Here is a 13,415-nt window from a genome sequence, read left to right on the forward strand (position 1 = left end):
TGGAGCTCCCAAGAGTGCAGATGCCTACTCTTCTTTCCTTCTTATGAGACACAAAACTGCTAATGTTTGCCTAGTAATGTACTCCTGAGTAGCTTAGGAGGCCTGGTTGATGCAGTCTTCTGTGGGCACTTCCATTCCAGAAATACTTTCCGCAATACAAGTTAGCATTAAAAATCCTGTGTGAATTTTAGCTAGGGAATTCAACTAGTGCTCTTTTTTCAATTCACAGTCATGCCCTATCTACAAAATGTTACATATCAATGGCCTGAACATTAAGCTTGTATAATTTTGTGTTAAGATAAAATTATATTGCCAATAGTTACAGTTTTTCTTCTTATGAAAGAGCTGTTGACACCAACGGCTGTGCAAATTAGAAGTGACAGTCACAACAACTGTTCCATATTTGACTATCACAAAGCATGAAGATAAAATATTCGGTTGATCTGGCCAACAATGCCACCTGAAGTGTGCCTGTATTACTTATATATGATTTTTACGTCTCCAATGTGGACTGCACCATGTCTGTCCTGAGCTTCAGTGCACATATTGACAATTCCAGAATTATAACAAATTGTGTACTTAGAACAAATTCTCTTCCTCATCTATTTTGATCACTGCACAATGACACAAAGTCAAAATGAGTTAAAAAACCTTTGAGAGTCTTTGGGTGACCTGTAATCAGATAAGACTCCAACTAGATAACCAGTATTGTGATCAAACAGGAAAGAGACTCTAGTTTTGATATCCAAATCAAAAGGACAAACTTAGGAAGGAAAGTCTGCAGGGTGTTTGTTTTAATGTCTGGGGTTAGAGTACTGCACACAATTATTTCTGGGGAGCACTCTCTCTTTTGGATAAAATATTGTGTCTTGAATGAGAACAGCATTAATACATGAGTTATTGGCTTAGCCTTTCATGATCTTAGTTTTAGGTGGGCGATGTCTCTTGGAAACACCATAGCTCTTACATACTAGAGTCTTTTAGTCAAGTACACTGTAAAACAAGAAATATGGTTCATGGCAATTCAAATCACATGAATTCTTGTCTACATTTATGTGAGCATTCATTATAAATTTTCCCTCAGTTATTATGTAAAATGATAACAAAGGAGAATTTTATTTAAATCCTGCTTCTAAATTCATTTACCCTAAAGAAATCACAAAACCCACCTGTAAATCCAGCAAATTAAAATCCCATAGAGCAGCTAGCTCTATGGAAAGGGTTAGAATATTTTGCTTTAAGTAAGAATAATGGCAAGAACTAACAAAATATTGCAATAACACTGCATGCTCTAGGCTCCACCTTATTGTTATTATTATTCTAACATTATCACTATGCAACACTTATTGTTCATTAGCAAGAATATTTATTCTAGAGTCAGGCATATTGGTATTATAATAAGAACTCAATTTCATACATCCCAGAACAATAATTAGATTTGTAAAATCAAATATGTAGACAATGGCCAATAGATCAAACGCATTTATTGCACAGAGTTATCTTTTATGACTATTCAGATATTAACCTGAACAAGCTTCACACACTAAAATTAACTTAGCATGTTGGCAGAGAATAAGGGACATATGTTGATAAGTCCCACTGGAGACGGCCTCATTTGTCCCCATTTGTTATGAAATACATGGTTGTGAATCTGCAGTAAAATCCCTTATCTACTGCACTGAGTGATCATATAGTTTTGATCGTATCACAGAGAACAGCTGAGACGCAGAATATGTTCTGTAAGGTAACTGATTGTAGAGGATGGCTTTCAAAACAGTGTTAGTATTTCTACATTTAGTAAGTTTTGTGTATGTATATGAAGATATATATATAACACTTGGAATTCAGATCATAAGAATTTTTTTCCTCACGTTAGCTCACATCTATACTTCATTTACAAATACATGTTGACAATATGGTTATCATGTTCCCAAAAACCTGGAAACATCAGTGCTTTTAAGAAACATTCATGTTCTATTCCCAGTTGTGAATTACCCTTACAAATATATCAAAAGCCTCTCTGAATACATTTGGAAAGATACAAATGAAGTGCTTCTATTGCAATATTCATGTACCTTGCCAAATCTGGACACAGTATCTGCAATAAAATTCATCATCTATTTACACAATATTTTTTTCCAGGACTTGCACACAGCTGGTTTCAATAACATATTAATGATTCTCATAATGCTTTTTTAACATGTTTTTCAATGCTAAAATTCTTGGTAAACATTTCAGACCAGAGATTCTTTGCCAACTCTCTGAAGAGCCTTTCAGGTGCAGGCTTTTACTATTACACACGGTTGTTGCCTACATCACAGTTTTTATGTGTGACTGGATAACGAGCACACACCGAGTGAACCCAACCCTGACCTACATAGCAGGGAGCCATATGAGGGCAGGAATGCACTGCTTTGCACGTGGACAGAGCCATTCCTCGAAATTCCCAGAAAACAAGCTATTTATTCAGAAGTTTGTCATAAAAGTGAACAAAAGTGATCTGAGGATGAATGAGTCAAAGAGACAACGTTCTGCATTTTGGATCTGTTTTACCAGTCACAGACTGGTGTATGATGCAGTAGCCTAGCTATTCCTCCAGGAAAGGGAAACCCATTGCTTCTGAGTCATGGATTAGGAAAGGAAATTCATAAGCAAAGAAGATTGCATACTGGCAATATGGAAGAAATAAAAATAGTTAAAAAACAAGCTGAGTAATACGAGTGAAAATGTTCTCAGGAACAAGAAGAGAACAGGAAGGGAAGGAAGCAGTGCAATGTGTAGAATTAAAATAATCCCAGAGTAACAGGTATATGGGTGTTTTAATGTCCTGGGACAGAGGCAGCTTCACTTTATAAGAAAGAAAGGCTCCAGTTTGGGGAATCTGACCTGACTACCACCCAGCAGATTCAAACAAAACCTCGTGTCCAGAAAGAAGGAAAAAAAGGGGCCAGTTTGCTACGTGGATGGGGCTGTTTGTTAGAGCTGAAGGAAAACAAAGAACTGTTCTTGCTATCATTAACTGGGCAGAACTGCCTTGTTCTGTTGGTGGTCAAGAAATAACCCAAGCGATATTACACAAAACACACCATGGTGCCCAATCTCCTGGCTGGGTGGAGACAACAAATTTCTATGTTAGTATGGCCCCAAAGCAGAAAAAGACAGGACCATAACCAATTTATTTTTTTTTCCCCCAAAATCAAGAAACAAATAAAATATAGGGAAAAAAACTACACAGAAATATACAAGCACTGGAATTGGAATGACTAGTTTATCTCCCCTCTAGGAAAGCAGCACGCAAAATTTCAAATTTCAAAAACCACATATTTTTTTCCAGTTTAGTGCACAAAAGAAAGAACCCCCAAACCCTCAGTCTGATGAAAGGAAGCTGGAGTACTTCTTTGCTTTTCTTCTTGAGAGTGCAAAGACAAAACCCAAAGAAGCTAAACCTAATTGTGGTACCACCTCACTGTGGTTTCCACGGTAAGACAACACACAGAAAAGCAGATAAAAAAATCATTCCAGATGTCTGTTATGAACAGACAGACAAGTAATCCACCTTAAGCAGAGACTGACATCAAGCCCATTCAGAGAAGGATGTATGGATTTCAACTCTGAACCAAGAAAAGGGAACTGAGTTTCATTTTTGCATTCCAAAAGGATAGATACAGATAAAATATAGATGCCTTTGGCATCAGTTTCTAAGAGCACGATGTTCTATTATAACTTCAACAAAGAGTTTAATTTGTCCTGAAATTAAACTTTACAGGCTATCATTTTAACAAGAAAATTTGATTATTTTGGAAGGTTAATCTAAAAGATTCCTTTCTCTTCAATCCAAGCTTAAAATGAAAATTTAATTACAGGGATAAATACTCTTTAATATACATTTTTGTTTAGCTATATTGCTTTACTTTAGATTCATCAGCTGTAAGAATGGACTAATATAAACAGAATTTTTGAAAAGTGTTTTTTCTGAAGGATCACTACCTAGTATAGACTTTAATAAATTATTGTAGTATTTTATGCTTTATAGGAATGCTTATTCTACTTAAAAAGATACGGCATAGGAATGACTTCATTAAGTGTTTTTTTTTAAAGAATTCATGTGCAAAATATTTGAGCAACTGGAATGTACCTCACTCCTGTTTCCAGACTTTCAAAAAGGTTTTCCACCATCTCAGGCTCACTGCTTCCAGAATACAACAGTACATTAGGGAAATGTAAAACTCTCCTGTCTTATAAACAGAGCTGGTTCCCTTTGAAAAACCTCTAAAATCTTTCTCTCCTAAATTCTTTCCTGAGGCACTCTCAATAAAATCACCCTTTACCTCAAGTGAGGGTGATAAAACACACCTGCCACAAGCAGTGATAAGAAACCATGAAGCTTGATATGGAAGCCTCACACGAAGTGGAAGCCTCACATGAGTGGATAAAATTATCCATCACAATCCGAAGGTCAAGTTATCAAAAACATCTGTTTACTAGAGACGCTGGAACATATGACTTAAAATATTAAGTGGTTTAATAAAGTCTTCAAAACTAGTTTCTCTGTCCCCTGTGAACTATGAGAAGCAACAACTGTAGATAACACAATGACAATAAAAGTGAAAAACATGAAACTCTGGTGAGAGAATACCTGGGAAAATGTACGTAGTACCAACTACCACTTACAAGTATTCATAACTAATAAACAAATAGAGGAAACAATGCCAGACATTTATCTCAGCAGTGCTATTTCTGTTTTAAAGAAGTTTTTTATCACAAGAAAACAGGTAATAAGTTATTAATACCTGATATACCTTTATGATATTGACAGTTCCTTCTCCATTTTGGCCTGTGGATCCTTGGCTCTGTAGCAGATTTCTCACTGTCTCCTCCATTCTAGAAAAGAAAAATATTTATAAAAGTCAACTGTAGGGAAAAAATTCACAAGTTGCATTCAGTGTTTTTGTTCTTTACAAGAGCCTAATGCATCCATGGCTACCATGAAATTAATATTTAAAGACAATCCTAGCCTTGTAATGTTCTCATGCTCCACGTTATGAATAACACATTAAGGGCACTCTTTTATCTTTTGAATATGCACAGTAATTAGTTGTTTTGTTAAAATCCTACAGGAGCTCAGTTACAAACACTAAAACCAAATGTGTGTAAAAGACATCACCTTGTCAACAGTGCAACCAAACACCATGATAAAATTACTGTCATTTAGGAGCAATAAGTCAAGATTAAAAAAACGCACAACCTGCTGTATTACGAGCCAATAGTCAGGTTGGTGCAATTCAGACAGACTGTCTATTACATTACTGGTATTTACTTGCTGTGTTATAGGTGCAGCAGAGTGTGCCAGTACGTTGGTTTATGGGGACACAGATGCTGAAGACATTCACCCTTCTCTGCTCTTTCAAAGGCATGTAAAAAGCAAGTGCAGGCTACAATCTGGTACCACCATCTCATGAAAATCTAATCAACCTCAGCTCCGTCAGTGAAAGGAGGAAGGCTTGCACTTCCATTTTAGAAGGTGTTAATAGACAACATCAAAAGTTGTCTTTGATCTACACACATTCATCAAGCATGTTAGGACTGATAATAACACTAACCCTGCTGAACAGAGGCTGTTCAGAATAAAGAGTTCTGCTCCTTCTCGCAATAGGACTGCTGGGAATAATGGAAGCCACCTATAAAACACTGGTCCCATTCAAGGTTGACGAGAAATTAAATCCCCTGGGCTTAGGAGATGTCACTGGGGCTGACCACAAATAAGGGACCTGGGACTATAGTTGGTTTCAGCTCTGTGAGTATGAGTAAGAGGAGGAAAAGGATGAAAAGCCAGAACAGTGATGGGCACAAGAACAAAGACGCTGTGTTTCCCAACATAAAATGCTGAGTGGCAATTCCAGCCAAAGGTCCTCGTGCATCTCCCCACTTCCCATGTCCTACAAAGGTTCTCAGCCCCGTAGAGCTTCTTCTTCAGCCGTGCAGATGCAACAGTTTTCCTCACCCTCCCTTTCATATTTTCTGCTCTTTTCCTTTTAAGCACTCTCAGTCCCTTGACATAGTTGGAAAAACAGCCCAGCTGGAACAGGGGCTGGTGAAGGGAAAACTGCTGTGGCACAGGCATATGGGTGACGTGAAAGCAGAAGAGAGAAAGAAATACCTTAAGTCATATTGCCAGATGCCCTGTATATTAAAACAGTGACCTTGAAAAAAGAGTCGGTATTCCTAAGCATGTCAGACCAGAAACTGCCTGCTGTTATTTATGCCTACTGTGTTTAGGGAAACATGACTTTTGGATAGTATTGTTTCCAAATGGAATTGAGCAGAAGAATTATTCACTGTGTATCTTTTTTTTTATTTGTTTATTTCTAAGGTAACAATCCAGCAAGACAGCAAATATTAGCTAACTGCTCTGGCCAAAGGCCAATAACACTATCTTTTATAGGATCCTTATAGTCTTTCTGTCCTTTCAGTCTTATCAGAATGAATTGACATTGGCTAATTTAGCAAGAGTATGATGTTATTCCAGGTTTTCTCCTTTCAAGTCAGCCCACTATGCTACTTTTCAGGAAGCCAACACTGGGTGTTCATTCTACTCAGATGAACACTGACATTCTACTTATTTGTACGATGTTTTTTTGTCATTGATGTGCAGACTTCTACACTGCCAGAATGCCCACAGAATAGTTGGACCATCTGTTGACCAAATGTGCATAAAAACAAGCCAGCTCTAATCTCTAGTGCAGACAGTGGTGCAGTTTTTCAGTTGCAGATTGGAACCATTTCTGCTCATAGGCTGACCTTAATCAGATACCTTTTACATGAAAGAACTAATCCTTTTGGTTTTTGTAACATAAATTCCTGTGCAGTCCTCACTGAAAGACTTAATTTCTTAACATGCACATCATTTCATTTTTAAATTAATGTTGTAATAGGATTCTTAATTCTGTTTATCTATGCACATGCAGTTCCAACTCTAGTCCTTCACAGTGTTCTTCGAAATTAATAAACAAGCAAAAATGGGAAAAAGAATAGATTCAACTAGCACTAAATCACGGGTTTTCAATTTATACTTAGCATATCAATGAAAACAAAGTCTAGCTACATATTACTATGATCACTTAAACCAGCTCAGGAAAATTATGAAGAATTCTTATATTCAGTAGGTTCTTTAATCTTCAGTTAAACTCAGATGATCTATTTTTGACCACAGGCCTGTCTTGTTGAACAGTCTTACAGAGTCTGGCAAGCACTAGGTTTCTTGGGGCAATCAGAAACACCTCCCATCAGCACTCAAATTTTTAAGCAATAGAATAATCTTTGCAACATGACAAAGAGCTCAGTTAAACACATTTGAGACTTCTGTTGTTTTGTTGTTTGCACCTATTATAAAAGTTTGTAGGAGTTGACAGCTATGAAGTTGAACCACAGGCACAACAAGAGACAGCATCTGTTTGGTCATGTCACTATGGAACCACCAGTGGGAGGATCTTACAAGCTTTAGGTATCCATGGACTATCTGAAAAAGGTTAGCGAAAATTAGTTTCTGCCAAAGAAAGTGGGAAGTGAAATATGCTTACAGTCAAATTTACTGCAAAGCTCTGATGGCCAGTGATCTTGCAGTTTGTAAGCTGCTGCTTCTTCACTAGCATTTTTAGGAAGGACTGTCTAACTAAACAGGAGGATAATCAAAACTTGTTTCTTATGAATGAGAATCTTTGAAGCATGGCACCTTAATTATGATCTAAAATACTCTCCACAGTGACAGTACGTGCCAGGATGATTTAGTATAAACTCTATTTAAAGAATGCAAAAATAGTTGAGCCTCTATAAATTTAGCTTGAGATCCCATGTTTTACTCCATGAACATGGCCTCCAAAGGACAGCAAATTTTGGAATTGAAACAGAAGAATTATGAGCTTTATGAAGGGCTATTTTTACGCATCAATCTATATTTTTCCCCCTTCTGGTAATCACGAAAGGTTATCTCCTCTTGGTTGTGATTCTAATATCTCAGCTGGACCCACTCCAACATCAAGCACTTCCCAATTACATCTAGGATAGTTATTCCCACGCGTGCATTCCGCCTATTAGCTGGACTATGCTAAAAACATTGTTTTGCCAAGGATTATCTGTATCTTATGTAACTATCAAGGTGTTAAAATCTGCAAAACCAGTTTCTAAAGCTCATCACTTCTGAGTCTACATTCTTCAAGCACTATTTAAGAACAGTTATTTTCCCTTTCTTTAGTATTTTATCTACTGTCTTTTCATGTGAAGCATCTCACTTAGTACCACTAAATTTTCTGTTACATCTATTATTTTAATAGAATGTTGATGTTTTCTTTAAACTGAAGTGTTCCTTTCAACTTTTATTTTAAAAAAATTTAGGGGGGGTTTCTAGGGGAAAAGTAAATGAAACCCATGTTTGATACAAGCTTAAGTTCCATGGCAAAATGTCAGTTTATAGTAGAGAAACACTCCTCCACCATGGCTAACCTAAGGATAAATTTCTCAAAGCACAAAAAGAAAAGAAATGAGGCATTCAGAAAATAGAATCTGTTCATGAAATAGAAGAGTTTAAGGAACATAAAATATTAAGTGCTACTGTGGAAAGCACTGTCAAGCTTCCATTTGGAAGATTATCTGCAATTACGATCATCAGTGTTTAGGAGTGGCTCATGCAGAGCTGATTCCATGAAGGGACTGCTCTGAAGCTGTTTAAAAGAAATGACAGCCTGTGCCATGAGAACAGACTAAACAACTTATCTTGCTAAACTTAAGAGACCAAGGACTTAAAAGACCATGTATAATTTATACGTAAGAACCAGTGAGAAAAATGTGAAGAAAACTACATCAACCTAAGACCAATGATTGACAAAAAGTGTTGGAAATACAGTGGTTAGAAATAGATTTAGACTGGAATTAGGATGTTCTTAATAATTATGAAAGCGAGATTCTGAACCAGTCTGCTATGTAGAGCAACAGGATGAGAAATCCAAAGAGTTTTAAGCCAGAATTGAGTCATTTATGAAATTAATTACACATCAGGGTCAAGAGCTGAGGACTTGAATTTATCATGTTCAGGTTCTTGCTACTATTCCTCGTGAAAAAAAAAATCAGTCATTCCTAAACATAAAATATGTAATTTGCCCTCTGCTGTTGAGAGAATACCAGGAAATCAATCCAATTGCTATGGACAGTTATTTATTTTGGCTTTGTTTCTGAGTGTGTTTCTATTCAAGGGGGCAAGAGGAACTTATGAAAAGGAGGAAACATCATTCCCAGGAAGCAGTTCACAGTGCACAGATGTTCACATGTCCAAGATGGTAGAAGGAAACTTCCTCTGTATTTTTGCTGGAGACTTGCTTTTAATGCTTCTTATCATCTTTGTGACAGCTCTGCTGCCTCCATCTCCAGCCTGGCCCTGCTGGTGCAACTCACAACAAGTGCCAGAGCACAGTTTCAGCTAGTCCAGGTTGGGCAGACCCTGATGGGGTTGATGCATCATTGCTGGGCATTTAAGCTCCTGAATTTCCTCTCAGTTCTCTCAGGACCATCGCTTTTGCGAAACAGGCAAATCCATTGTGCCATCCTGCAGTAATGACATGGTCAGAAAACCTGCTCATTTTGTGCCTTTCCCAGTTCTGTTATAAATAAATGCTCTCTATAGCCTGTGCTCTGTTCAGCCATGTCCCACACAGCCCTTTTTGCAGTTCACCCTCCAAGGGACAGGCAGCACGTAGTTGTTCCAGCACTAGAAGGTGCGCGACAGCTTCAACTTCTTTTCCCTTGACCTACTTTCTTCAAGATTTCCACAGGCTGACATCTACCTTTTGCTAGGTGCTATCACCTTCCCTTGTCATCACCCCTCAAGCTGATGTGACAGTACTTGGTTGGTTATTTTGAATCTATGTCACAAGAATTTCTTCAACTTGATACTGACTTAGTCTTACAGATATGTGTCCAAAGGTTTCTACAGAATCTTACTGCAGCAGTTGAGGTTTATATATCAGCTTTTTCCTTCTCCTTCTGCCATGCACCAGGTACAGGACTCTTTTTAAAGTCTTAGAGAAAAATATCAATAACAGATCTTTCTCTATCTCCAGCTTAACTTACTAAAATGTAGTAAGGTGGGTATTTTCTTCCAGGTCTTACCTGTGAGAGAGTGAAGCTTCCTGCCTCTCTCCTGGCAGTCTCCAGTTTAAGTCTCTTGACTTCTATTTTTAGTTATAGATTTCCTAGGACGTGGTCTGGGTTTCAGCTCCTTGAGCTGTCTCAGCCCTCCCTACCACCTGATCACAAATGAAGGAGCAGGTTCCCATGTGGTTTCTCTGCTCTTTCAGCTCTTGGTTCACCTGTGAACCAGCCCCTATTATCTCCAGCTGGATTTCAGCTGTCTCTTTGGAGGCTGCAATCTGTCTGGTCTTGGCGGAAGAACTATGTGCCTCTGTCCAAGCCTCCTATCTCTCTCTCCAAACCCACTAAAAAAAACAACTTCCAACAAAAAAAAAAATTCCAACCAAAAAAAAACTTCTCTCTGACTCAGCTCCCAGATAAATCCTTCTTCTTACTCATTCATAGTTTTAAGTTTCAGGTTTGGGGTTACCTGCATCTCCCTTCCCTCACCACTCCATTCAAAGCTCTGCAACAGATCAGATTAGACTTTCTCCTTATAGTGAGTTCCCCAAACTACCAAAAGGCTTCAAAGTAAACCAACACACATCCTCCCGCTCCTGAACAAATAAAAAATCCATATTTTAGAAAAGGCACCACATCTTTTTAAACAGGGAAATTATCAAAGTGGCTTTACAAGATAAAACAGAAACAAAAAAAAGCTCATAAACAGCAGTTCCTGTTTATTGCATCTTTATAGGAGTGTCTTTCCTTCTATCTGGCTTCAATTAAATTAGTGGCCATCTGAACTGCAGACTGCTTACTCCTCTGCGGCCCCAGGGATTTCCATTAGCAATAGACAGAGCTGCCTGCTCTCCTCAGCTCTCCCCAGCTCTGCAGGCTCATCTCCAGACTGTGCAGTGACCTGCCAGCCACATCGACAGCCTTGACACTCTCTGCAAGCCACTGTGGTCCCTCCTTCCCAGGGCTGTGGCCCAGCCTGGTGTTCACAGTGCACCTCCTGCAAAGACCCTGCAGCAGGCTATTAGCCCATGGCTTCGAGGGCAGGTGGCCAGGAGACAGACACAATCTTCTCCAAAGAACTGGAAATGGATTAAAAAAAGAGAGAAGAGAAAACAGATACGTGATAAACTTAAGAGAACTGACAGATGGGAAATGCTGGGGCTTTCAAGCCCAAGGGGTTTTCAAGCCCAAGGGGTTTTCAGTTCTGCTTAGGATACAGCATTGGTATATCCCTTATAGCAGTGTGCTGGGCAAAGCCTGCAGAATGCACAATATCCATCCTTAATATTTCAGTTGGAAAATAAAGTAATAACATCTTTTATAATAGCAACAGAAAAACACACATGTAATGTATAATTTATGCTTATTTCTTCTGTTCATCAGTAGAAGTGCTTATCAATCCAGAAATATCAAGACAAATCTTCCTCCTGCAGCACCATCACCGCTGTTTCTTCACCACAGGCTTGGGACAGCCAGTTCAACCTTGTGGCATTTGCTAGTGGGAAACCCAAACTGCACAAGCCATACTCTTTTCACATACTCATCCAAAACACTCCTTCCAAAACCATACTCCAAGCATACTCAAGTTGTTGCCCTAAGGCCAAGCTACCTAAGGAAGAGAAGCATCATAAGTATATTGAGGGTGATGAGAGCAACTATCATATGGAAATGCTGGAATGAAACAAGTCTCAAGCTCCAGTCACATGAGTCGAGGAGGATCCTTCTTTTGATGGACAACCTAATCAGGTGCTCTGTCCCCTAGACCATACCACCACTTAAAATTACATAGAATTGAAAGACTAAGCACAACTTTTACTTTGTTGAACAACTGACCATTGAACCCAGTGGAAATTATCAAGTTATCCTTAAAATATCCTTGAGCGTTAGACAAGTAGTGTAGGATTTTGAAAGCCCTCAGCATTGGCATATCACTGCTCCTACACGTCTAAATTCTGTTATCATGCAATGGCAGGCCTGACATTTCTCTGAAACTGCTCTAACTACCATCTGAGCCAGGAAATGTTGGAAGTGTTTCCACTGTCTCAGTCATACGGATTTCACTCATCAAACTTCTATCTACAGCAAAAAGCTTCTGAGCTGCAGCAGAAACCAGTGGTAATGTTTATTTCTGTGTTGACAGATAGACAAATGCCATATGGACTGTATGGGTGTCTTCCATCACCAGCCCTGTATATGAATTTTGTAAGTTACAGGCATGGAGGATTAAACAAAAACTAGTCCAAGGCTAAGCCTCACAGAAAAGCTTCTCATAGGCAATTGAAAAGATTTTTCAACTGAAAAGGCTGTCCCTCCTACAATTCCTCAGTGATATATTTGGGACCTTAGGACAGGAGATATTTTCATTAACTATAAGTGGATGGAACTGGACATATACAGAAAGTTATTTCTCATGTCAGCTTAAACATATGCTCATAAGTTCAAAATATATTCATGCTGGAGGCACCAGAAATAGTCACAACTAAAAGCTTCAGAAAAAATTACAGACAACTATATAAACAGACTGCTAATATTTCCAATTTCAAACAATAGTGGGTTCTTACTTCTTTCTTATTTTCTACATTTTAAACAAATATTTGTATTCCCATAATTGCAAATGTATAGCTAGATAGATATATCTATCAGGTCCTCCAAATACACATATTTAATTTTGGATATAAGGCACCCTGATATAGACAGACCACTACTGCTTTAAGTTACTTATAGGAATGAAAAGCTGCTCAAAACTAAAAAGCTCTTTTTCAATTCTGAGTCACAGTTTCAAGATGGTACCAAGACCACCTTGACATAGCTACATAAATTTCTGCATGTTTCCCATGAATAGGGAAGATGCTCTGTGGAGAGAGGCAGCTTTTGTGGGGTTGAAGTAGATGCAAGAGAAATGTGAGCTGAAAATGAGGTCTATCATCAAGGAGCATTTGCAGAACCCTGCGCAATGCAAACAAGCTGTTGCATTTTCATGCTACACAGCCCATCATGAAGCTTTCAGGCACTGACTGAGAAATGTTGTGGTGACACCCACCTTTGCTGTCAAAGAACAAACAGTAGCTGTAAGAAAGCTAATGACAGGAAAGAGTTCTTTTTTTCCTTCTGCAGAAATTATCATGACTTGGTTTCAGCCTCTCTGACTTTCGAGTCAAACATTTATACGCAAAACACTTAAAATATATAATTCTTCTGATTAAGTGGCTAGTGGGCTTGCATATTATTGCTGTACAGAGAGATACAATTCTTTTGACTAAGTGGCTACTAAGTATGCA

The 13,415-nt window shown here is 38.3% G+C and overlaps 1 protein-coding gene across 5 annotated transcripts in view; it reads right to left on the minus strand.

The window, feature by feature from the left end:
• Positions 1 to 13,415, minus strand: part of NCKAP5 (NCK associated protein 5) — a 371,875-nt gene that overhangs the window by 133,505 nt on the left and 224,955 nt on the right. For 4 of the 5 annotated variants that reach the window (XM_027679099.1, XM_027679101.1, XM_027679098.1 and 1 more), the window contains exon 6: positions 4,791 to 4,881. In XM_027679099.1, coding sequence (XP_027534900.1) covers positions 4,791 to 4,881 — 91 coding nt within the window. The remainder of the gene's footprint in view (positions 1 to 4,790; positions 4,882 to 13,415) is intronic. The other variant, XM_027679100.1, reaches the window with a different exon arrangement.

The sequence above is a fragment of the Neopelma chrysocephalum genome, unplaced genomic scaffold (assembly GCF_003984885.1).
Source record: "Neopelma chrysocephalum unplaced genomic scaffold, ASM398488v2 Primary Assembly neopelma1_44, whole genome shotgun sequence".
NCBI classification, from domain to species: domain Eukaryota; kingdom Metazoa; phylum Chordata; class Aves; order Passeriformes; family Pipridae; genus Neopelma; species Neopelma chrysocephalum.